This window comes from Leptonychotes weddellii, chromosome 4 (assembly GCF_054177405.1).
Source record: "Leptonychotes weddellii isolate Sample4059 chromosome 4, ASM5417740v2, whole genome shotgun sequence".
NCBI classification, from domain to species: Eukaryota; Metazoa; Chordata; class Mammalia; order Carnivora; family Phocidae; genus Leptonychotes; species Leptonychotes weddellii.
The window spans coordinates 14,962,240-14,987,925 of NC_138372.1; the positions used below are offsets into that span (position 1 = coordinate 14,962,240).

At 39.0% G+C, this 25,686-nt stretch overlaps 1 protein-coding gene across 4 annotated transcripts in view; it reads left to right on the top strand.

Annotated features, from left to right (window-relative positions):
- The window catches only part of CDC42 (cell division cycle 42), a 41,333-nt gene extending 16,779 nt beyond the window's left edge, over positions 1-24,554 (top strand). For 2 of the 4 annotated variants that reach the window (XM_081817666.1, XM_081817667.1), the window contains exons 2-6: positions 6,822-6,976; positions 9,654-9,726; positions 17,727-17,836; positions 18,177-18,374; positions 23,028-24,554. In XM_081817666.1, coding sequence (XP_081673792.1) covers positions 6,872-6,976; positions 9,654-9,726; positions 17,727-17,836; positions 18,177-18,374; positions 23,028-23,117 — 576 coding nt within the window. In that variant the 5' untranslated portion in view covers positions 6,822-6,871 and the 3' untranslated portion in view covers positions 23,118-24,554. Of the gene's footprint in view, positions 1-6,821; positions 6,977-7,232; positions 7,263-9,653; positions 9,727-17,726; positions 17,837-18,176; positions 18,375-21,546; positions 21,732-23,027 lie in introns of those variants that run through there. The other 2 variants (XM_081817668.1, XM_081817669.1) reach the window with 2 other exon arrangements.
- Positions 24,555-25,686: the final 1,132 nt, after the last annotated feature.

Consider the following 25,686-nt stretch of genomic DNA (forward strand, 5'->3'; position numbering starts at 1 on the left):
TGATCCTCTGCCTTGTTTCTCAAATTCCACATACCAGTGAGATCATATGATAATTGTCTTTCGCTGTTTGACTTTTTTTGCTTAGCATAATACCCTCCAGTTCCATCCACATCATTGCAAATGGCAAGATTTCATTTTTTGATGGCTGCATAACATTCCATTGTGTGTGTGTGTGTGTGTGTGTATATACACACACACACACACACACACCACATCTTCTTTATCCATTCATCTGTTGGTGGACATCAGGCTCTTTCCATATTGTGGCTATTGTGGACATTGCTGCTATAAACATTGGGGTGTACATGCCCCTTTGGATCACTACATTTGTATCTTTGGGGTAAATACCCAGTAGTGCAATTGCTGCGTCGTAGGGTAGCTCTGTGTTCAACTTTTTGAGGAACCTCCATACTGTTTTCCAGAGTGGTTGCACCAGCTTGCATTCTCACCAACAGTGTAGAAGGGTTCCCCTTTCTCCGCATCCTCGCCAACATCTGTCGGTTCCTGACTTGTTGAACCAATGCTTTTAACAGGGGACCCAAAACCAGTTTCTGACAGATTGCTGAGCTTAGGTCAGGAAGCCTGAGAAATGAAAGATTTATGGGACTATAGAAAGGGGAAGAGCAAACTCTGTCTTACTAATTCTTCCCTTCTCCCAATAAAATCTAGTAGTTGTCTGCAGGGTGAAGAAATAGGAAATGAACTTAGCTCCTGTTTCTTGCTTCCTCCTCTCCCTTCCTCTTTCCAGTGCTGGCAGCTGTCATAGGTACATACTTGCCACTCCATTTGCACTGATCATGTTTGTTTTTAATCACTGTCACTTCTCAGGAGAGGTAGTGAGAGGAGAGGTAGTGACTAGTATAGTGTTTTAGAGCAGGGGCTTGGCAGTCATACCGCTCGGGTTTAAATTCATTAACTGGCTGAGTAATCTTGGCCTGCTTAACTTTACTGAGCCTCACTTTTCTTACCTGCAAGATAGGGATAATATAGTACATACCTCGTAGGGTTGTTGGGAGGATGAAATGTATAAAAATGTGTAATATGGGGTGCCTGGGTGGCTCAGTTGGTTAAGCGACTGCCTTTGGCTCAGGTCATGATCCCAGGGTCCTGGGATTGAGTCCCACATCGGGCTCCCGGCTCAGCGGGGAGCCTGCTTCTCCCTCTGACCCTCTCCTCTCTCATGCTGTTTCTCTCTCGCTCGCTCTCTAATAAATAAATAAATAAAATCTTTTAAAAAAAATGTGTAATATGTTTAGAACAGTATATAGCACATAGTAAGTGCTGTGTAAGTATTTGCTCCTATTATTTGAGAACACTTAGGTTAAACTAGTAATTGAAGCACCTCTGAAGTATCTTGGTTCATGCTCTCTCAATATCTAACATGAGTTTTTCATTACTAAATACGTAAAATGCCTGGTTGATACAGTTATTTCATGTTGGTAATTTTGATTCTACTTTAAGAAATTCACTTCTAGGTGGTCTAAAATGCCAATAATGTTTATCTTAGCTTAGATTCTTGTGTTAATTGGTATTCCTTGTCTTGCGATCATGTAAGATAGTAGTTCTCAAGCTTCATTTTACATTAGGATTATGTAGAGAGTGTTGAGTTCTGATTTATTAGATTTGGGGTGAGGGTCTGGGAATCTGAATTGTTAACAAACCCATTCCAGGTAATTTTGGGGGTCTGATAATTTTGGAATTGCTGATTTAGAGGCTAAATTCAAACATGTAGGCAGTGATGATTTGTAAACTAAAAACATTTAATTCGTCATTTAACAATAGTGATCGGCTCTGTTCTCATACTAAATTATTTTGTTAACACCTGTTAGGTTACTTATTTTTAGGAACTGCTCTGTAAAATACAGAAATAAGATACAGGAACTATAAAAAGAATACAGAAGTCTTCAGGTGAAGAAATATTTGGGTTTCTTGTTTCATTTATTTTTGTGTGTGTGTCATTAGCTAAATAGCAAACATTCAGTTAATTTTAACTTAGTTTTTGGCATACCTATTATGTGCAGAGTGTGAAAAAGTTTTGATTAGGTAATAATCCACCAGTGTAAGTTTTGACCCAGTTGGATGAAAATAGGTGTGAAGTAGGATTGATTTAACTAGCGCACTTGGTAGATGAATTTATGTATATTGAGTATGTGCTGTGAGCTGTGAGGTCCTTTTATGTTATTTAATCTTTATAACAACTGTGCAAGGTTGACATAATTAGTTCTGTTTTACAAATGAGAACATTAAGGCAAAAAGAGGTTAAGAACCTTGCCCAGGTCACTAGTAAGTGCTGAGCAGGATTAAAACCCAGTTTTCCTGACTTCAAAGTTAAGAAAATTACTATTACTTATAAATGAAGTTTATGTATTTTGGATATTCTTTCCAACTTTTTAGGCAGGTCACACAAAGAAGGGCCCAGTTGGCTTGGGGGCTCTTTCTTCTGCTGGGACAGGAGAAGATACAGACTTCTAAAAGTTCTCAAAGTAGTAATGTTTGTTCTGTGATCTAGCCAAACTATATGCAGAGCACATCTCTGTTACACGAATCTATTACCTTCCTTTGGAAAATCTTAAAGATTGCCCTCAGAAAGTTTGTCATTTAGTTTTAATGAATTTGTGCTTAAGAATGCAGAGAGAGGAGACACCTGGGTGACTCAGTCGGTTATGTGTCTGACTCTTGATCTAGGCTTGGGTCTTGATCTAGGCTTGGGTCTTGATCTCAGGGTCGTGAGTTTAAGCCCTGGATATGCTGGGAGTGGAGCCTACTTAAAAAAAAAGAATGCTGAGAGATTTATGAGCCCATTTGAAATAGTGTTACCTTTTTTCCTAAACTTACATTGTAGATTTTTCTAGTACAAATTGTGTTGTATCCATATGTTTTACTTTACAGTTGGAAGTTTCCTGGTGGCCAGAATGATCTCTCTCTCTCTTTTTTTTAAAGATTTATTTATTTGAGAGAGAGAGAGAGAAAGACAGGGGGATGAGGCAGAAGGAGAGAATCTTCAAGCAGACTTAGGATCCCAACTTAGGGCTCGATTTCACAATCCATGAGATCATGACCTGAGCGGAAACCCAAGAGTTGGGCACTTAACCGACTGAGCCACCCAGGCACCCCAAGAATGATGTCATTAACATTTCCTTATTCTTGCTGGTATCAGAGAGAGGTACTGCATTTAAGGTTTCCACAGAAAGAACCAGGTTCTAAGACTGCTATTTGTGAATCGGCTGCTGAAGACAGCTAATTTTGGTGGAATTTCCAAATATATTTATAATATATAAAAGGAATTTAGTGTGAATCAGATTTAAATTATTCTTTTTAAATACAGTTATTAATGAAAGCTCTTCTTTGGAATGTTTTAGACTAGCTCCAGCCTTGTCCACAGCTTGTCATAGTTGTTATTTTGCACATGAGGCAGTCATATTCATAGCTCTGATCATGGGAATTTTTTGTTCTCAGTTTCTTCTTATTCCCTAGGGAATCTTAATGAAAATTTTGAGAAACAGTGGCTCTTCCTCCACTAGAAGTTTCAGGCTTTAAGTGGGCTGTTGATTTTGTATTAGCTTGTTTGTATGGGTTGTAAGTCTTAAAAGTGAGTACCAGATATAGAATGAAGATAAGGAGCTTCATAGTTAGGGATGACAATTAATTTGATTTCAACCACAATTAAAATTTAGAAGGAACCTTTATCTTAGATGTTTCTGAGACAGTCTCAAAAGTGGTCAGCTTTACTGTAAAGTTATTTGATAAATCCAGGTATTACTAGAATTTCAATGATTCTAAGACACTTTTCTCCTACATTTAAGACTTCTAAATTTAGGATGTATTTAAAAATCATTGGCTTCCTAGAGTCTATGAAATACAGTAATTAGGATATCAGTTCTACTGCTGTAACAGCGAAATCCAAAATACTAGGGACTTTAATGAAAGAGAAGTTTCTTTCTTGTGTAAGAGTCCTGGAGGCAATCCAGGGCTGGCCCTTCCTCTTGTGTTACTCATCCTTAGCATGTAATTTGCGTCTTGTGGTTCAGTATGACTGCTTCAGCTCTCATCATCACGTCTGCATTCCAGCCTACAGGTTGGAACAGGGAGACTGTTCCCCTTGCTTTTAAGGCTAGTCCTGAAAGTTGCATCCATCATTTCCACTCCATTAATCACAGTGGTCACAATCCAGCTGCAGAGGACTTTAGGAAATGCAGTCTGTCTTTACTGGGGACCATGTGCTTAAGTGAAAATTCTATTACTAAAGAAGAAAGGAATTGGCAGACCAGTAGCAGTCTCTGCCACAGTGGTCAACCATTACTTTCTGCCCAGTATTTATGATTAAACTCTACATAAAATCACCTGGTAATAATAATCAGGAGAAATAGAAGGTGTAAGAACTGAACTTGAAATAGATTTGTAGGCACCTGGAAAATATTCTGTAGAATGATCAGAACTTTCTGCTTACCTTTCTTTTTTTTTTTTTTTTTAAAGATTTTTTATTTATTTATTTGACAGAGAGAGACACAGCAAGAGAGGGAACACAAGCAGGGGGAGTGGGAGAGGGAGGAGCAGGGAGCCCGATGCAGGGCTCGATGTGGGGCTCGATCCCAGGACCCTGGGATCATGACCTGAGCCGAAGGCAGACGCTTAACGACTGAGCCACCCAGGCGCCCCTCTGCTTACCTTTCTTTTCTTCACTGTGAATTGAAAAGAAATTCTACAGAAGACATTATTTTTTTCCCAGAACATTATGTTTTTTTTCAGTGGTAGATTCAGGAACCCTGAGAAGAAAGCTTTTCCTCTTTCCTCTTCTTTATTATTATGTAAAAGACATTCTTTAGGAGTAATTCTCTATAATTAGTACTCAGTGTGCTTAATTATTTTGATAAATAATTTTGATTCAGTTTAGGGATTAAGATCTTTAACCTTTAATGCTGTATTAGTATGAGTGCTTCTTTAGTGCATTATAAGGAAAAGGGAAGGAACAAGATAAAAGGAGGTTAAATAAAGAGAAATACAATCAGGATGATTTTGATGCGGAATGGGAGAGTGTATATTTCCTAAGTCACTCCTAATATATGTACAGAGATGTTAACAGGCATTTATAACTCATTATGATTAAGAGTTGTGATGGGTACTGTAGGACAAAGTAGGCATGGCATCCAGCCGAGTTAGGTGGTTCTGACATTTTTATGTTTAATAAGGTGGCGGCTCTAGCCAACAAGAAATTGCAACCCCTTCAGGATTCTAATTGAAATAGGACTTTATCTTAAAATGTAGGTATACAGGGCATGATGTTTCTTTTTTATTCTTCCAGAAAAACTTTTCTGGAAAAAGTTTTCATTGATGGCTCAGTTGGTTGGGCTCTGGCTCTTGGTTTCAGCTCAGGTCATGATTTCAGGGTCCTGGGATTGAGCCCTGTGTTGGGCTCCATGCTCAGTGGGGAGTCTGCTTGAGGAATCTCTCCCTCTTCCTCTGCCTCTCCCCTGTGAGCACACTCTCACTCTCTAAGATAAATAAATCTTTTAAAAAAAAGTTTTCGTTGATTCTAAGATGCCGTTTATCCTGATTTCTTAGATGTCAAAAGGTGGGGAAAAAATGACTGCTAATGATTTTAAGAATCTTACGGTAAAGACATGTTCTGATTTTAGAGAAGTTTGTTTATTTATAAAAGATTTTATTTATTGGGGGGGCACACGTTAGGGAAGATGGGCTGAGGGAGAGGGAGAAGCAGACTCCCGCAGAGCAGGGAGCCCAACATGGGGCTCCATCCCAGGATCCTGGAATCATGACCTGAGCCAAAGGCAGAGGCTTAACCAACTGAGTCACTCAGGCGTCCTGATTTTAGAGATGTTTAAATGTGAAAGCAAGCATCTCTGAACTGATGAAATATAATAAATCTTTGGTGCGTTTGTAGTCAATAGTTTCTTAGAGTGGAGGACTATAGTAAGAGAAACTAATTATATCTGCTTATAAGTCAGTGTGCTTTAGAGTGATCTGACTCTTTATTATAAAAATGTAGGTTTTGGCCTCTCCATGCCGTGAATATTGAGTTAGTAACTAGGCAGCCTGGTGTCAGAATAGCTGCTGAGACCAGGGATCACCCTGATCTTTGTCCAATTCCTCATATTGCTCTTTTGTTACAAGGGGTTGGTGGTGGTGCTCTGTAGCTGTAACCAACCTGATTAATTATAGCTCTAAGATTGGATAAATGGACATTTCTTTAAATCAGTGACCTCTGTATTGCAGTCTAGGACACATACAACATGTGTGTACACATGTGTGCACATACAACTGAAGGAGAAGTTTCACACAGTCATACTTGGCACACTACATGGGATTCATTCTGAAATAGCCTCTTCTCTTTCTTTTTTAATTTTTAATTTTTTTTATTAGAGCACATGTGCAGTGGGGGAGGGGCAGAGAGAGAGAGGGAGAGAGAGAATCCCAAGCAGGCTGCACACCCAGCCCAGAGCCCGACACAGGGCTTGATCTCACAACTTTGAGATCATGACCTGAGCCCAAATCAAGAGTCAGACACATTTTTAACTGACTGAACTACCCAGGTGCCCCCCTCTCTCTCATTATAGAAATACACTACTTTGGACTTTTAAAAAAACACGTTGAAAACAGCCAGGGATCAGAAACTTAGAAAATTGACTCTTATTTGTTATTTTGACTTTGAGCTAGTCACTATTTCTCTTTTTAGGTTCTTGCAACCACAGTAGTTACGGTGCTAGTTCTGTTCTTGCTCTGAATGAGTGAATCTCTTGCTAGTAGAAGAAAAAAAAATAAATATATCACTACAAATGAAACAAATATCCTTCATCTTTTTGTAGGTCATCATCGAATTTGAAATATTTAAAGTGGATACAAAACTGTTTCAGCAATGCAGACAATTAAGTGTGTTGTTGTGGGCGATGGTGCCGTTGGTAAAACATGTCTTCTGATATCCTACACAACAAACAAATTTCCATCTGAGTATGTACCGACTGTAAGTATAAAGGCTTCCATCTGTTAGTGAAATGTATTCTATTTGGAAATCTTTTGAAAACTATGTGTGTACTGAAATTTTTCTGTTGTTTGCCTTTGTGTCCTGTTTTTAAAGATCTTCTCATGGGTAAATTATATACACTTTAAAATTAACAGCTGAAGAATCAGTGAAGAGTCAGAAGGGTGATACAAGGGTATGCAAGAAGTGCTGGGAGACCAAACTCCAGTAGACAAGATTCTAAAGAGTGGTGGTCTCTGGAGAAGTATGCTCTATGGCTTGGAATGAGGTGACCTTTTTTTTGATAACTTGACCAATGAGTCATCAGTGCTTGGAGGTCTGGGATGCTTTTTGGGGTCTTGTAACTTCAGAGAAATTAGTATGTGTTTCCACTTACTCTCCTTAGGGGATAGAAGAGGATCTCATAGAGCTGTTGTCTTAGCAGTAATGGAGCTCCAAATTGGTTAAGGGCAGAGACCCGTTTTTGTTATGAGAACATTAGCAGAAGCCTTTGGGTATCCTCTCCCACAAATGCTTTTTATCAGCTCCTTAGAAGAGTAGAGGGAAAATGGGAATAATAAAGATAATGAAGTGAGAGAGAAGAGTTAGAGTAACACTCACTTGTGAAAGAATGTGTTTGGGGATACACTGTTTGTCCCAAGTTGGGTGATCCAACCCAGTGGTATAATTACGTTAAACACAGATGTTCTTTCAGTGATGCAGGCCGAGCTAGGGTTGGCCTGGCTTGCAGTGACCGCCTCTTTTGAGTTATTTTAGGAGTTATGAAGAACCTATATATGATTAATATGGGATTAGTATTGTTTGGAAGTAAAAAGGAAGAAAATGTCTGAATACTTTAGGTTAATTTTTTTTTTTTTTTTAATTTTACTTATTTATTTGACAGAGAGACACAGTGAGAGAGGGAACACAAGCAGGGGGAGTGGGAGAGGGAGAAGCAGGCTTCCTGCGGAGCAGGGAGCCTGGTGCGGGGCTCGATCCCAGGACCCTGGGATCATGACTTGAGCCAAAGGCAGACGCTTAACGACTGAGCCACCCAGGCGCCCCTACTTTAGGTTAATCTTAAGAGACATGAACATTATTAAGAGGGTGAATACAGGTTAAGGGTTTGGTGATTATGTTTAATTAGAATTGACAATCTGTAATAACCCAAAGCAGACTAAGTGATTGAGGTAGGCCAAGGCTGTAGGAAGCGGGAAGGTTAGGTTTCTTAGAGGGGGAGAATTTGAAGGTATAATTAAATCTGTTGGCCCATTTGGGGACATGGTTAAGTGAAAAGCTCTGAGGTTGTGAGGGACTTTTAGGGGACTTTCAGAGATACATGAATCTTGTTTCAGAGGACAGCTGTCGGAATTTTGGCATTTCAGTCTCCATTAAAATTATTTTCTTGTAAACATGATTTGAGTCTGTGTTATGACTTTGGTCATGAGGTGTTCTATTTAAGGGGGGCTCGCGGGTGTTTCATATATGTGTTTGTATGTAGGTCTCTGAAAGAGGGTTAGGTATGACTTAAAAAAGTAATCTGTGTGTTTGAGAGCTTAACCACATTCATTATAATTTTCCTTGTTCTTGTTTTTTTTTTTTTTAATATTTATTTGAGAGAGAGCATGAGCAGGGGGCAGAGGGAGATGCAGACTCCCTGCTGAGCAGGGAGCGGGTCTCGATCCCAGAACCCCGGGATCATAACCTGAGCCGAAGGCAGATGCTTAACGGACTGAGCCACCCAGGTGCCCCTTCCTTGTTCTTGTTATCAAGAACTGACTTTCCTTTAACTACCCCATGCCCTTGCTTCCACTCTTGTTTACATTTAAACAATCCATTAAGCCTGAGCCAGAAAGTTAGATGAAGCTGGGCTGATCTGAAAATGTAACATTCTTCTAGTTGGAAAGATTGCTTTTCATTTTCAATTCAGAGGAATCCATGAATTAGTGTTGGGTCTTTTTCCATTTAGCGCCATTACCTCCCATTTTCACAAATAATTTAGCACAACCAGTATTAGTATATACTGAGTTCGTCATGGGTTTTACAGTATTCGCAAATAAAAGCATCTAGTCACAGAAGATCTCTTCGGTCATGTGATTTGTATCCAGTAATGTAAGTTTTATTCGTGAAATCTCAACAGTCTCCCAACCTTGTCTTGGACACCTTGACCTTGAGGGTTCCCTTTATTTCTCTCTAATGGGCTTGTTTGTAACAAGGCACTTCTTGTCTTGAACCCTGAAAGGAAGAAGATTATCATCGATCTAGGATATTTAAATTCTAGATTAAAATGAAATGGTCTGTGAAGAATTAATTTCTTAGAAATCAGATTGAGCATTAAGGTAAACTATAAACTTAACTGTCTCAAAGTTTTAAACTTGAAGAGGATCGTTTTGTATAGCTCGGGGACTCTGCTTCTGTGACACCTCTAGCTTTTTTGTGGCTTTTAATCCAGGCTGCTGGGGTAGAGCGGACCTCCCAGAATACATCCCCTGTCACTTTTTCTCAAGAATCATTTAGTTCATGCAAGGGTTTAGTTGGCAAGGTTGGTTATATAAGAACCATATGGACTAAGAGAGGATTAAGTTTTAGGGAAGAAATATTGCCTTTACTTAAAGAGTTGTTCTAGCCCATTTTGACCATCCCCTTGCACACTAACGATGTTGTATTTTTATGTTTTTAGGTTTTTGACAACTATGCAGTCACAGTTATGATTGGTGGAGAGCCATATACTCTTGGACTTTTTGATACTGCAGGTGAAAACTTGACGTCTTTCGGGTTTTAGTCTATAACTATTAAAGTTGCTGGTTGTCTGTCTTTTTTTGTGGACATTTTGGGAAACTAGCATATTAGCAAACCACTTGCCTTTTGTTAATACTTAGTAGGATCGTATATTATGATGGCTGATGCTTGACTCAAGAGGCAGTCCCAGACCTGGAATCACAATAGGAGTTTGGAGTTCCTTGGGTGGATAGTGTGGAAGGAAATAAAGTAGGGTGAGAGCAGAGTATATTAGGCAAGCTGTATTATCACCCTCTGAAATTTGAAAGCTTAATTAGGATTTGTGTCTATATAATATATGCTTCTTATAGACATAGTTTGTTATTTTATACTACATCTGAAAATGCTTTGAACATGAACCAATACCTAGCTCACACTGACATTTGTGGTCAGCTTTTGAAATTAAAGGAATAAATTGCTTTCTTCCTTAAGTATACCTAATTCCTCAGTGTTATTTCCTCGTTGTTTTAACAGTGGCTGTGCATCTTAATTTCTGACTTCTCTCTCTGCAGTCTCTGTTATTATCAGCTTAATTAGCCAAAGGTAAATTTCAGAAAGGTAACCTTTTCGTATTTAGGAATTTTAAGTGCTTCACTTTTTATGAGTTACTCTCTCCCTGTCTGCCAGCTGACATACTGCTCTTACGGAGTATGTTATACTGCTCATTTTGAGGGACTGTCTAGATTTAGTTGGGAAGGTGAAATGGAGAGACAGTAGGACAGTAGTAAGCAGTTCAGTTTAGAGATCAGTGGCTTTCTAATTGTGTTTTAGGCCTTTAAAATGTTTATGAATTAAGAATTACAAGAGTAATGGTGTATTGGAGGAAACTTGGAAAATAGAAAAAATAATGACCTGTACTTCATGATAGGTGAGGGATTTTTCTGTGTTCATGTGTGCCCTTGGAGGCAATTTATATGCAGAAAAAAGATAATTTATGGCCTTTTTTTTTTTTTAAAGATTTTATTTATTTATTCATGAGAGATAGAGAGAGAGAGGCAGAGGCAGAGGGAGAAGCAAGCTCCCCGCGGAGCGGGGAGCCCGACGCGGGACTCAATCCCAGGACCCTGGGATCGTGACCTGAGCTGAAGGCAGACGCTTAACCGACTGAGCCACCCAGGTGTCCCAATTTATGGCCTTTTAGGGTTGAAAATTAATTTTAAATTTTATTTTTAAATTTCAAATCAGTGTTTAATCAGTATTTTGTTTTTTTAGCTTTAGTGAAGTAAAATACAATAGAATTCAGTCATTTTAAGTGTTCAGTTTGATTAATTTTACTGACTAGATAGTCATGTAACTTCCACCATAATCAACGTCTATCACCTAAAAAATGTCCTTGTGCTCTTTAAGAATCCCTTTTTGATTTGGCCCCAGGCAGCCACAGCTTTGCTTTCTATCATTGTGGTTTTGCTTTTTTAGAATTTCATATAAATGGAATCCTATAATATGTAGTCTTTTGTGCTTGATTTCTTTCAGTTAGCATCATCTTTTTGAGATTCATCTATTTGTATGTGTCAGTAGTTTTTTCTAATTGCTGAGTAGTAGTCCCTACTGTGAATCTAGCACAATTTGGTTATCTGTCTACAAGTTGATGGACGTTTGGGTTCCAGTTTTAAGCTATTGTGAATAGTGGTGCTGCGCACATTTGTATACAAATCTTTGTATGGACATATTTTATTTCTCTTCAGTATTTAGTTTTGGAGTGGGTAAGCCTTTAAATTTAGTTGTACAACTTAATAAATTTTTTTATTAAAATAGTCACTTTTAAGAAATCATTCTCAAGGTGGCCAAGGGTCCTTTGATGAATATTGGTTTATTTAACTTATGTTGATAAGACTTGAATCCCAATCAGCCTCATTTACAACTGTGTTAAATATCTTCTGGCACTTTAAACTGCATTTATAAATTTAATATATTCAGTTTTCTGTTTTAATTCAATTTGTTTGACCTGACAAGTGAAGCATTCCCAGTCTTTTATATACATAGCCTCAGTTAGCCTGATAACTTATGATTTCCTGTATTTATGTTTTAATTTATCATTAACAGTATTATTTATAACCTTTATTAAAATTCTTAACATTTTTCAACTAAAAAGCCCCAAGGTTAAGATCAGTTACTCAGTTATACATTTTAAGTTGGAATCAGAGAACAAATCTTATCATATTCTTTAATATGGCAGATTATTTTAAATATTATAGGTACTGGGTGTTAAATAAGGATAGATTATTCCTAAATGTAACTGAAAATTAACAATAATAGTATTTGATTTATTTCATCTTTATATTAGATTCTGAATCTTTCTGGGGGTTAAAAAACATTCACTAAGGAAATGATTTTAACAGCCCAGGCAAGTTGGGGGTTTTCCATCTTCATTGTTGAGGTCACTTTATAAGCCACAGTTTTTTTTCTTTTTTGACAGGCATTGGAGAATTGGGGCAGTAGGCATCCGTAGTGAGTCTCTGTTTTTGATACACTTAAGGGGAGACTTGTATCCTTCTGCAGAGGCCTTAATCTCAGAGTCCCTGTCCCTGGTTCAAGTCATGCCATTAACTTAGTTTTCTTTCTGCTAAAGATTTCATCCCCACTGAGATGGCCTCGGACAGTTTGATTGTGTTTAATCTGCTGACTTTTTGTCATTTTGTTCTGAATTCTCTTTATAGCATTCCTATCTCACCTCTGGCTACAATTCTCTCTTTTTTTAGTGTGAAACAAAAACTGACAAGGGAGAACTATACTTCTCATACAAAGTCTCTAAACAAAGCTAATGGCTTATGTATAAGAGGTTTGGGAGGTGCTGGCTGCAACTCTTACAGATTTATTTAATACCATATAAGATCAGAGATAGGTGGATACCTGGCTGGCTTAGTCGGTGGAGCATGCGGCTCTTGATCTCAGGGTTGTTTAAGCCTCAAGGTAGTTTAAGCCCCAGGTTGGGGGTAGAGCCTACTTATTTTTTTAATTTTTATTTTATTTTATTTCATTTTTATTTATTTATTTTTAATGATTTTTTTTTTTTTAAGAGAGGGAAAGAGAGAGAGAGAGAGAGAGAGAAGCAGACTATCTGCTGAGCAGGGAGCCTGTTGTGGGGCTCGATCCCAGGACCTGGAGATTTTGATCTGAGCTGAAGGCAGACGCTTAACTGAGCCATCCAGGCGCCCCTTATATTTTTAAAAAATTTTTTTAAGATTTTATTTATTTATTTGTCAGAAAGAGAGAGAGGGAGAGAGAGATTGAGACTGAGCAAGCAGGGGAAGCAGCAGGCTGAGTAGGGAAGCTGCCTGATGCAGGACTCCATCCCAGGACCCTGGGATCATGACCTGAGCCAAAGGCAGACACTTAACCGACTGAGCCACCCAGTTGTCCCTAGAGCCTACTTAAAAAGAAAAAAAAAAAAAAAGATCACAGATAGGACTCTGTCTCTGTCTCACAGCTTTTATTTCTGTGGTCACGACACTAAGTTTTTGTTCATGAGTTCCCCCCATAGTTATTTTCTTCTTTTTTTCCTTCACATGTTGTACTGTTGTGTATTTCGTTCTGTATTTAGCTTTTTTTTTACTCAACATGCTTGTCTTGTTAAATTGTTGTATAATTGTTGTATTTTTGTATAATCATCACCCCACTGTCAGTTCCTTTCTTTCTTTCCTTTTTTTTTTTTTTTTAAAGATTTTATTTATTTATTTGACAGAGACACAGAGAGAGGGAACACAAGCAGGGGGAGTGGGAGAGGGAGAAGCAGGTTTCCTGCAGAGCAGGGAGCCCGATGCGGGGCTTGATCCCAGAACCCTGGGATATGATCCTAGCCGAAGGCAGATGCCCAATGACTGAGCCACCCAGGCGCCCCTGAATTTCAGTTTTAAATATGAGATTCTAAACAAGGGAAAGGTCAGCAACCCATGAGATGTATCCCAGCTTTTTTGGCAAATGTTGGAAGTTAAGCAGTGAGCTGGTGTGCTGTTAGAGTAGGTATAATTTAAGACTTGTAGTCAAGACCTGACTTGGACATAGAGTGCGATTTTCTTGATCATGTTGCGTACCTTAAAGGATACTCAGTGATGACATTGACTCTATCAAGTGAATAACAGCTATTTGTGACATACTTAGAGGATAAATTTTAGCTGGATAAATTATGCTTGGATCATGAAGAATTTTACTCATATTAAGGGACTACACTCATTCTTTTTCCTTAAATGGAGATTCCAGGCTGAGGGGAGAGAAGCAGCAAGGGCATTTCGATTTGTGCCACTTAACCACATGCACAGGGACCTCAAACGATTGCAGTAAAGGCGTACTTTCAAACACACCGAGTGATGTCAAGGTTTGCAGGTGGTGAGGAGGGTAGGGGAAGTCAAGGAAGTTGGGGGCAGGACCTGTGAGCTTTTCAAACTGTCATGCTCAGTTATGCTAAATCCCCTTTGAAGGCTGTGTGCCCCCACCCAGACTCTCCCAGGCAGGCCTTTGCTCCTACTGACACTGCCATGCCCTGTCCCTCTCCTATATGCAGTGAAAAACTACTACACTATGAATAATACAAGGGGAAATGACACCAAAAAGGGGGGAGGAGGGGGAGTCTAAAAAGGTAGGAAGCCAACAGAATAGTTACAAGAAAGGGAAGCAGAGAGAACCAGTAAAATTCGAAGACTGGGCTTAGGTTCATCCGGAGGCTTCCTAGAGCTTGGTAGCATTCCAGCTCAGTAAGTCTAAGGTAATTCATCATGTCACATATGGCGATAGTTACTTCTAACATATGAAAGGATGGTAAAGGCAGACTGTGGGTGGGTGCTTATTAGGTAGCCATATTGAACAGGTAAGAAAGCACCTGGTTTTAAAAAATTGCAACCATGGAATTTCTGCATTATGAAGAGAAAAAAATTTATTATTTTTTTGAAGACATGCACACTGGATATAAAATGGTGTCCTTTTGAGAAACTGTGTTACAGCTTCAGAGGAACAGAACATCCAAGGGGTGCTGTGGATTTGCCCTTTGTCACATTTCCAGTCTTATTGCTCCTAATTCAGCTTTGACAACAGTGAAATGCTGATGGTTCTCTGAACAAAACACAGTAATTCATAACACCCCTTCAGCCTTGAATTTCTCCCTCTACCCTTACTATCTTCTGAGTCTCCATCCAGGCACTGTCTTCTTGAGGAAGTTAACATTCTTTAAAAAAAAAAAAAAAAAAAAAAGCACTTGAAGCAGAAGTAGAGGTAAGGTAGCCTCATTTCTGTTTATTGAACAATTTCATTTCTGATTTTTTTTCTCCTTGGGAAAGGAAAAGAAAGATTTCTAGCTTTGAGGGTTTGTTTATTACAAATAAACGGACTGACCAATACTGCTTTGGACCTAGTATTCAAAAAAGAATGGCTATTTGTTTTCTGTCTTCATCTGAGTAGAAGGTTCATTGCATGTAACACATTGGACACTCATTTAGATGCTCTTAGTGGTGCTCAGGAATATAGAGTTGGATTTGTTTTTGATGTGCACAAACACGGATTGATTGCAGCAGCTGAATGACTAAAAATGAAACCCTTTTCTAGTCTATGTCAGGCTTAATTTTTTTGAAATATATTCATTCCATTTGAATAGAGAATAAAGCTAAGAAAAGGTGTGTGAATGTACTTTTTTTTTTTAATAAGGCTTGGTTAGTTGCTTTAGTGTAGTATCTGTTCTTACCAGCTTTATCTTATTTTAAAATTTATTTTTTGTTTTGTTTTATTGGAGCTTTGGTATGTAATGTGTCAATGCTCCAGCCAGTGTTAGAGCTCAGGCTGTTTAGATTGAGAGAGTTAAGGAGTTTGGCTGATTTTGTTTTCTTTAAGCCCATTCTTTTCTTTTTAAATCTCTTCCATGTCTGTAATTATACATTCTACATTATAATTTAAGAAGTGAAAGTTACACTTGTTAAGTGCATACCTTTAAAGCCTTTGACTCTGACCCTAGAATATTAAGAGTAAGCATGCAATCAATATTAGAGGTGGTGATGACGATTTTATTTTTTTGTAATCTCCTTCCATTTCCCTTTTCGTTTAACTTTTAATTTCTTTATTGTCCTGAAGATAGATCCTTTATTGTCTACTCCCAATGTATTGCTTATTCAAGTGGCAATAACAGTAATATCTTTAATTATCATGTTTTGATAGCTACCCTAAATTCTTGTATTCTCTCTCAATGCTGGCAAAAAAACATTTTCACTGGCATACAAAATATTTAACTCTCCTTTTCTCCCCTTTAAATATTTTTTATTGTGGTAAAATATATATAATACAGAATTTACCATTTTAACCATTTTTAAGTGTACAGTTCAGTGGCACTTAGTACTTAACCATTCTTTTAAAACATAGGATTGCTGTAGCTCATTTTTGAAATTGGAGTGTTAAACCCTGTTCTGGCAACTCCTCCCCTCCCCTCATGGTTTTGGAAATGTGTATCGATACTTTTTTTTTTTTTTTTAAGATTCTGTTTGTTTATTTGACAGAGAGAGACACAGCGAGAGAGGGAACACAAGCAGGGGGAGGGGGAGAGGGAGAAGCAGGCTCCCTGGGAGCCCCATGTGGGACTCGATCCCAGGATCCTGGGATCATGACCTAAGCCGAAGGCAGACGCTTAATGACTGAGCCACCCAGGTGCCCCGGAAATGTGTATAGATATTTTAAAAACTTTTTATCTGGAAATAATTTTCAAGCCTACAGAACAGTTGAGAGAATTGTACCAGGAGCTTCCATACACCCTTTAACCAGATTTACCAATTAGCATTTTGCCCTATTTGCTTTATTAATCTCTTTCAATACAATATACACATGAATTGTTTTTCCCTGAGCTGTTTGAGAGTAAGGTGACAGCGTAGCCATTTAGCCTTGAATAATTATGTATTTCCTAAGAACAGAGACATTCTTGTCTAACAGTAAGCAACTTATGGAAATGTAACATTGATACAGAACTTGAATCCAACATCTCTATTCCAGCTTTTTCAGCTTAGCTGAGTCCAGTGTTTTCTGCTTTCAGTACAGGATCACGTATAGCATTTAGTTGTCATGTCTTTTTAGTCTCTTAATTTGGATCAGTTCTTCAGCCCCCCCTTTTTTCGTTTTGTTTCTCATGACATTATTTTTATAGGATACAGGTGCATCTTCTCCCTTTCCTCCCCTTATAAAACATTCCACACTTTGGATTTGGTCTGTGTTTTCTCATGATTAGGTTCAGATTATGTATGGAATAGTACATTAGGGATGTGTCTTTCTCAGGATATAAATCTAGGGGCAGACGATATTCATCTGCCATTCACTGGTGATAGTAATTTTAATGACTCAGTCAATGTGATGTCCAAATTTCTTGGCAGTATAGTTCCATTCTTCCCCTTGCGGTTTATCAACAGTCTGTAAGACCATACAAATATCCTAATTTTCACTAGGATAATCCTCACATAGATGTGGCATCCATTGATTCTTGCCAAGTTATTTTTTTTCTTAGGCGTTCTCATTTTCATATACTGGTCTTAATGCACACAGTAACTAAGCCTGTGAATATGCTTTGGTAATCATGATGGGCAGTGGATTTTGTCAGCTGGGTTTCACTGAGACTTTTGTTTCCTTAGATGGTTTCACTGTGATTATTTCTTAACCAGATCTGAGTAGGATTGATTTTAACCATTTCTGTAGCAATAGCTCACTGTTTTTATTACGTTGTCGTTGGGTTGCTGATGGACACAAAGATTGAAAACTACAAATTGGTAATAAAAATTAATGTATAATGGATTCATTGCTGTTTTCAGGGATTGAAATACTAAATAGAATTAGCTGGGTAAGAATGTCATCAAGTATTATATTACAAAAGCCATACATTTTATTAGATTAGTAAGTTGCTTTCTCAGTAATGGTCAGCATGCTGTTGGCTGCGTGCTTAATCTGTTGACTGACTCGTGATTTTGATGCTGTGAGGACACCAAGATTCAGTTGCTGACTTCTCCAATTTTTTTTCCTCCAGGGCAAGAGGATTATGACAGATTACGACCGCTGAGTTATCCACAAACAGATGTATTTCTAGTCTGTTTTTCAGTGGTCTCTCCATCCTCATTTGAAAATGTGAAGGAAAAGGTGAGTTGGTCAGATACTCTTGTCCTGAAAAAGCTGGCCACAGAACTTCTGTTGAGTTGTTGTAAAAAGCTTTAGAGGCTTGGGGCGCCTGAGTGGCTCAGTCGTTAAGTGTCTGCCTTCGGCTCAGGTCATGATTCCAGGGTCCTGGGATTAAGCCCCACATCAGGCTCCCTGCTCGGCGGGAAGCCTGCTTCCCCCTCTCCCACTCCCGCTGCTTGTGTTCCCTTTCTCGCTGTCTCTCTCTCTCTGTCAAATAAATAAAAAAAATCTTAAAAAAAGTAAAAGCTTTAGAGGCTTGTGGATTAATGCAGATGTATTTTTTAAAATACTTTTTCTCTAGTGGGTGCCTGAAATAACTCACCATTGTCCAAAGACTCCTTTCTTGCTTGTTGGGACCCAAATTGATCTCCGAGATGACCCCTCTACGATTGAGAAACTTGCCAAGAACAAACAGAAGCCTATCACTCCAGAGACTGCTGAAAAGCTGGCCCGTGACCTGAAGGCTGTCAAGTATGTGGAGTGTTCTGCACTCACACAGGTGAGGACTGTGTAGCCCCTTGTTTATTTACAGTTGGGTAGTTTCTTAAGAGTATCAGGATTTGGGGGTTATTTTTAACCGTGGTCTGCGGTGCTCAAGAAAGCTGCCCAGGAAGACTAGGACCAGCTTCATAGTATATATTCTTTTGCTAGACGTTCTGTGTTTATGGAGAAAATTATTAAGCTCTGAGTAAAACTCTTGTGTTGGTGAGCTCCCATATTGTACTGACTCATTTGTAGTAGTCAGGGATTGTGTTAAATTTTATGGGAGGGTTCCAGATTAGCACTAACTTACAAGAGAGTATGTGAATGGTTCCCCCTCCCCCCCAGACACTTAAATTTTTATCTAAATATCTGATCTTTTCTTACCAATTCTCACCACTGATGCTACAGTTTCTGGGGTAATTCAAATGACATAGGGAATTAGTCATAGTAATTGAGACTTTAATTTTAGAGAAAGCTGCCTTGGCTGTTTCTCAAGCATGCTTTATAAAAGCATCAGTTCTTGTGTTTTTAGAGACATTCCTTCCTCCTGTGGTCCTCTCTATCCTTCTGTCCCTTTCTGAATAATTTAATTGGAGCTCTTCTCCTAGTTTGATGGGAAACATCAGATTCTGAGGATAGGGAACAGTGTTAGAATTTATTAAGAGTGGGAGCTATAACTGATCCGTGTGGTTTCATCTTTTCCACCCTCATGGTGTTACTGACTGATTCTCCCCTTTGAGTACTGTTCTGGGGGCAAAGGAAAAAATTATGGAAATAGCACAGAAATATTTTATTCTCTTGGTACGGGTGCTTTGAGGTTTGAACACTGAGTAAACATGTCTAATTAGAATAGGGTAGGGCTAAAGAGGTTTCTTATAATTACATTAAATCCACGTATATGTATCATGCTTACTTGTTTAGGTAATTGCTCTTTTTATTAAGTTTTTTTAAACACTATTGGATTCTTGATTATATGTATACTAAGGCAAATGGCATATATAATTAACCTTTTATGCATGTACTACGTGTTAGTGTGTATGGCCTAGACATAATTTAATAATCTCCAATTCAGTGCTAGGTTGGATATTTAAAGATAACATTTTTATGCTTAGCTGGGTATTCCGCAGGATAACTTCCAGGTCTAAAATCATTCTCCCACCCCCGGTTTTCCTTGGCAGTTCAGTTCTATTGCAAAAGCAGACATTTTCAAGTTCAGAAGATCTTATATCCTCTCACACACAGCACTGACTGAGATTTAAAAAAAAAAAAAAAAAGCCCGATGCTTGTGTTTTGACACCATCATGAGAAAAGTGAGAGGGGTGTGTGTGTGTGTGTGTGTGTTGGAGAAGGATATATGTTGAACACGTGTCAGATTATAACTGACTCTGTATGCATCCTTCGCATACCCCTCTCCTCCAAGTATGGGTTGCCTTTGGGGGAAATGGAGGCAAATAGACCATGTGGATCCAATTCTAGGTCACTGGTGAAGTTTAAAGAATTGGATGCTTCCATTTAAGATTTTTTACAATATGAACAGGTTTATACAGTAAGTCACTCACTTTGCAGACAGTAGGAATTTGAAAAGGTCTTAGCAACTACATTTTTCTTACCAGATTTTGACGTTTGGAAAAGTCAAAAGAGAAGATAGAAAATGGGGTGTCTGGTTGTGTTTGGGAGATAGAACTTTTAGGACTCTAGATTCTGTTTGTTGGTTCCTCTAAAACTGAACTCTTTATATCAGATAGTATGGGTAAAGCAAATATTTGTTTTGTTTTTTAGGGGATTAGTTATCTTTGTCAGTAAGCAAGAAAGGATTTGCTTTTTATGAAGGGGTGCCCTAGTTTCTCATGGTCCTCTTTTTTTCCTTTATAAAATGCTTTTCCCTTTCCACCCTCCCCTTTTCCTTTTATATTTGACTACCAGAGTTTGCTCTGAGATAGTGTAGAAAGAATTTCATAGGAACTTTACTTTTGTTTAACATTTCTACTTTGTAAAAGACATAGAAGAAAACTTTTTAACTTCTTTGCTTCTTTTTAAGTACTTAATGTTATTTCTCATTTATTTTGTACCTCATGGGATGTGTGGGTGCCAGTCTTCTGGGATGCCTAGGGTTGGGGTGGGAATACCTGGGGTAGTCTGGGCCTGGTACTTGTTACTGGAGCTGTGTTCTGGGACTTACGGGAGATTTTTACTTGGAATCAAACTGACTTAAAGAACGCGTGAAACCTCCTTGGGTGGTAAACCTGTGGCTTCAGATTTAGGTGAGTTTAGGTGAGTCTGTAGACCTGGGCCCAAGGCACCAGTGCTGCTGAGTCCCACTGTCACGTTGGAGTTCTGCCTGAGGTGTAAGTGTGTTTCTGCATCTTAATCCCTGTAGATCTGAGAATATTCTTTGTTTTCACTCCATGCTTTATGCTCTGATATCCATGAAGACATCTTAAAGCATTGGACTGCTTGCTAAAACTCATTCAAGGACCCCATTCTTTGTTTTCCTATGACTTGGGTGGTGGTTACTTGCTCTAATAACATTACTGAATAACTGAAGTGTATGCTGTTTCTAGAGTCTGTTCCTTAAACTTCTCCCACGTGGTACTGTTGAACAGTTAACATTCTTTCTAAATGTCTGAACCATTTTGTTCTGGGAAACTGATATACTCTAAATCCTGATTAATCCCATCCAGATATGTCATTGAATCTAGAAACATGTAGCATGCCTGTAAGTCTATTTGTGTCCTTCAGTTATTCAGGGGCTGAATTCACAGAAGCCTGAAATTGTAATCGATTTAGTTCCAGAATGTGTGTATCATTCTTCTCATTGGAAATACTCGGGAGTTCTACAAGGCTTATCCAAGCCATCTGTGTTTTGTTTACATATCCATTTTTTTCTCCAGGCATTATTTTCATTAAAATGTTGTTTTTTCAAAGTGTGATTGTTTTAGAAGTCAACATACAGCATTTCCATAAAAATTGCTTTCTTGCTCAGTTAACCCTTTTTATGTAAGAAGTTTCTGTTCAGTTATCTACTGTCCTGATAATGGGCTTAAGATCTAGCTTTCTGGCACTTAATTTTCTGAAGGCACATTGCTTCTGTGAATTCAGCCCATTTAATCCAGACTGCTATTGTATCTGCTAGTCTTTCTAATCCTCTAACCTGGCTGCTATTCTCTCTCCTCCCCTCTGTCTTGTAGAGAGGTCTGAAGAATGTGTTTGATGAGGCTATCCTAGCTGCCCTCGAGCCTCCGGAAACTCAACCCAAAAGGAAGTGCTGTATATTCTAAACTGTTTTCTCCTTCCCCTCTTTGCTGCTGCTTCCTGTCCCACTACTGTAGAAAGAGCATTTAAAAACAAAGGAATAAAACCATCCTGTTTGAAAGCCTCTGCGTCTTTTTACTCACCACCTAAGAGCAACCTCTGTATTAGTTTTTGATTAAGAATGCAATATCTTATAGAATATTTTTTGTGATCAGTAGTCAAGTTGGACTTGTTTAATTTTCTGCTTCTTGAGTTGCCTGATGCTCAGAGCTTTTTGGTTTGGATTACTATTGCAAAAGGGAACTTGGTGTGGCATTAAGAATGTTCTGTTGGAAAAAATAAGAAGAGTTTTAACACTTCTTAGCTCTAGATGGAGAAAATAACACAAACATCATTTTACTCTTATGATCAATTGTAATTGTAATTGCATGACAAACTTTATGGAAAAAGGGTGACCTGCTAGTAGAGTGTAACGGGGAAGGGAGGATTCTTCTCTGGTTTTCTTTTGTGCAGTGAAACTTTGTGTTGCTATTGCTTTGGCTGTCTGTGCTGTAGTGGAGTATTTGTCAGTCTGGGGTGGGAAAGGTATTAATGTATCTGCTACTGCTTTATGAAATCATTTGTTACACTATCTTTTAAGAATAGCATCCATTTTAACAGTTGACTTAAGGTTTGTTAATGTCGAGATGTAAAGCTGCCACCTTTATATTTTCCTGCTTCTGATTTTATTGTTGTGAGGGAAACATACAATTGTGGTTACCTTCAAATTTTGAAATTAAAAATATACACGTGTTTGTATAAATGCCTGATGAAGCTTTATTCCTGTTGCACTGACTGGCTCTAGTTTTACATATGTATCAGGTGCCCACATTTTGCTTCCTTGAGCCCCCTGGCTCTGATCGGTGGGATGCAGGGAGTTCAGAGTGAAGGTCTTTGACGCAGCCTTGGTAGCTGCGCTCTCCATCCTTGCCTGCGCCTTCCATGTAACAAGGATGCCGCTGCCGGCTGCTCGCCCTTCGGTCCTGTTCCATACTCCGCTGTTTCATTGGAATGCAGAGCTGCTTCACTTGTTTTTATGTAAAATGTTTCAGCGGCATATTACACAACTCATTGAATGAGCAAATGACACATGTGGCTTGTTCGCTTCTTGTGACATACATTGGTCTGCAAAAAGCTTTCTCAGAGGACCACTGTCTCATTCATGAATATCCATTCCTCTGCTCCTGAATTGCTGGATCCTTCCAGTGTCCTTCCTGGACAGAACTTGGTGAAGTGGGATGATTGTGTTGAGATTCAGAGTTGTTTTAACGTTTCGTTCTTTGCCGACTCTTGGGGGTTTGAATGTTTTTAATTTGATCTTCGGCTTTATTATACTGAAAATCAGACTGCCCATTTTTTTCTTTCTACCCCTTTTCAGAAAGGCCTAAAGAATGTATTTGACGAAGCAATACTGGCTGCCCTGGAGCCTCCCGAACCGAAGAAGAGCCGCAGGTGTGTGCTGCTATGAACATCTCTCCAGAGCCCTTTCCGCACAGCTGGTGTCAGCATCGTACTAAAAGCAATGTTAAATCAAACTAAAGATTAAAGATTAAAATTCGTTTTTGCAATAATGACAAATGCCCTGCACCTACCCACATGCACTCGTGTGAGACAAGGCCCGTAGGTATGGTCCCCTTCCCCCTCTCATTACTAGTTAATTTGAGTAATTGTGTATTGTCAGAAAAGTGATTAGTACTAGTTTTTGTTTTGTTGTTTCAATTTTTTTTTGTTTAAAAGCAAGGCATGCTTGTGATGACTCTGTAACAGACTAATTTGGGTTGTTGAAGCTGCTCCTGGGCTCCATCCACTCTGGAGAATGATCTGGGACATTTAGGTTTTGTTTTGTTTTGTTTTTCTTTTTTCTTTTTTTTTTTTTTTGCGGGGGAGGGAGGTGGGGTGCGGGGAGTGTGTGTGGGGTTGGTTTTTATTTAGTCATGTTTTTTAAATTCATTAACCATTGGACAGCCCTTAAGGGGAGGAGGACGGATTGATTCCACATTCCACTTCCTAGATCTAGTTTAGAAAACTTGTTCCCCACCTGGTGCTCTTAGGAAGGAGTATAGTAAATGCCTCATTTAATAACATACTCCTTTTTGAAAGTTGCCTTTTCTCTCCACCCTTGAGTAGGCCCAGTATTTGATGAAACTCATGAAAGTGGGTGGAACCTGTCTTGCCCCTCCTCTTTTCTAGGATGCACTATATATGTGACTGTGACTTTCAAGGAAATTTGTTTGCCATTTGCTGATTTTTTTTTGTTTTTGAAGTTAATTTCTAACTTCTTCCACTGATAAATGAAGAAAAGTATTGCACCTTTTGAAATACACCAAATGGATTGAGTACGTAATTAAAAAACATTTTTTTTCCCTGTCAGTCATTGTCTTATATGCTTAGCATAGATGTCCAGCTTAATAGTGTATGATACGGTGTTCCTAGAACACAGCTAAAGACCTGGTAAATCGAGGAAATGTGAGGGGTGGCGCTAGGAGACAGATGTCTATGGAATGATGCACATCCTCTTTCAAGTTGGGAGGATGGAGACCTGCTTCATGAAGAAGCTGGGGGTGTGGGTGGGGGTGGGGAGAACATTTAACAACATGGGGACCAGTCAGGGGAATCCCCTTATTTCTGTTTTACATATGAGGAACCCTAGAGTAGCTAGTTAAGGCTCTCTAGTTTAATAAAAAAAATCATGGAGTCTTATGAAGACTCTTCATAAGTGTTAATAGGGATTTTATCCACTTATTTTGGTTGCAGTTTCCAATTTTTAAAAATGTTTAGGTAATCTCCACCTTCCCCAAATCCTAATTCTTATAGATTCATTAGTGTTGAACCAATGCTTTCTCATGTCTCAATTCTTTGTATATGCATTCTTTTCAGATGTATTAAACAAAAAAACCCTTCACAAGCCAGCCTGGGGGTTGTTCTTTTCCCTCCGCCTCTTTTTAGATACCTAGGAGTGGGAACTTGACTCTTAGTAACGTCAATTTCTAACAAACGTTGGGATAAGATTTTAAAGCTTTATTATTATTATTATTATTTTTTTTATGTACTTTATTGCCTTTCTGGTCTTCAGTCTGAGGTGGTGGTTTCCCCTCAGTATGTTCAGGTTTGTGCCTTCTCCCAAGTTTGGCAAGTGGGTTCGTAGCAGTCCGTAGTGAAGGTGATGCTCAGGAAGCCCACTGCTCATGTTGTTGGGAGGGAATGGCAGCACACCTCTCTCATCCATTGGTTAGTTGGAAAGCGGCCAGTTTTTTCCTCACGGTTTCTGTATCAGTGCTTTTCAGACTTTGTTGCTTACTGGAGTACAGCTTGAGCAGTGGGTTTTTAAAAGCTTTCCGTGTATTTCCAGAACATGGCCAAGTTGGAGAACCATTGCTCCTAGATTGTTATCCAGACTGCTTCCATCAGATTCCAGACTCTGTGCTGTGAATCTGAGTATGGGACACATTTTCTTTAGGCGACAGGAATGATTCATTTACCTTAAGGGCATTATACTGATCTGTAGGAGAGTCTTAGAAGCTAAGAGCTGTTGGTACAGCGTAACCTCATTTTGGTGGTTTTCTAAGTGGAATCATGTTTGGCTTGATTCCATGCTGTGCTGGAGCTAAGCTGGGTGGCTTGGTTGGGAAGGGGTTAAGAAGAGGCAGATCTAAGCTTTACTGTTTTAACCAATGTTTCTTACTCCTTGTTGACCCTGCTAGGGAGAGGTACCGGGATTGTGCTCTGAGAGCCTAGGGATCAGGGACCGTATATCCCTAGTTCTTAGTACAGTGGCACATAGGTCCATCCTGATTATTGCTGTGTCCCTGGCCTAGCGTAGTGTTGGACACATGAGAGATAGCTCTAAAAATAGTCATTGGGGGCACCTGGGTGGTTCAGTCATTAGGCGTCTGCCTTCGGCTCGGGTCATGATCCCAGGGTCCTGGGATTGAGCCCTGCATCGGGCTCCCTGCTCTGCGGGAAGCCTGCTTCTCCCTCTCCCACTCCCCCTACTTGTGTTCTCTCTTTCACTATGTCTCTCTCTGTCAAATAAATAA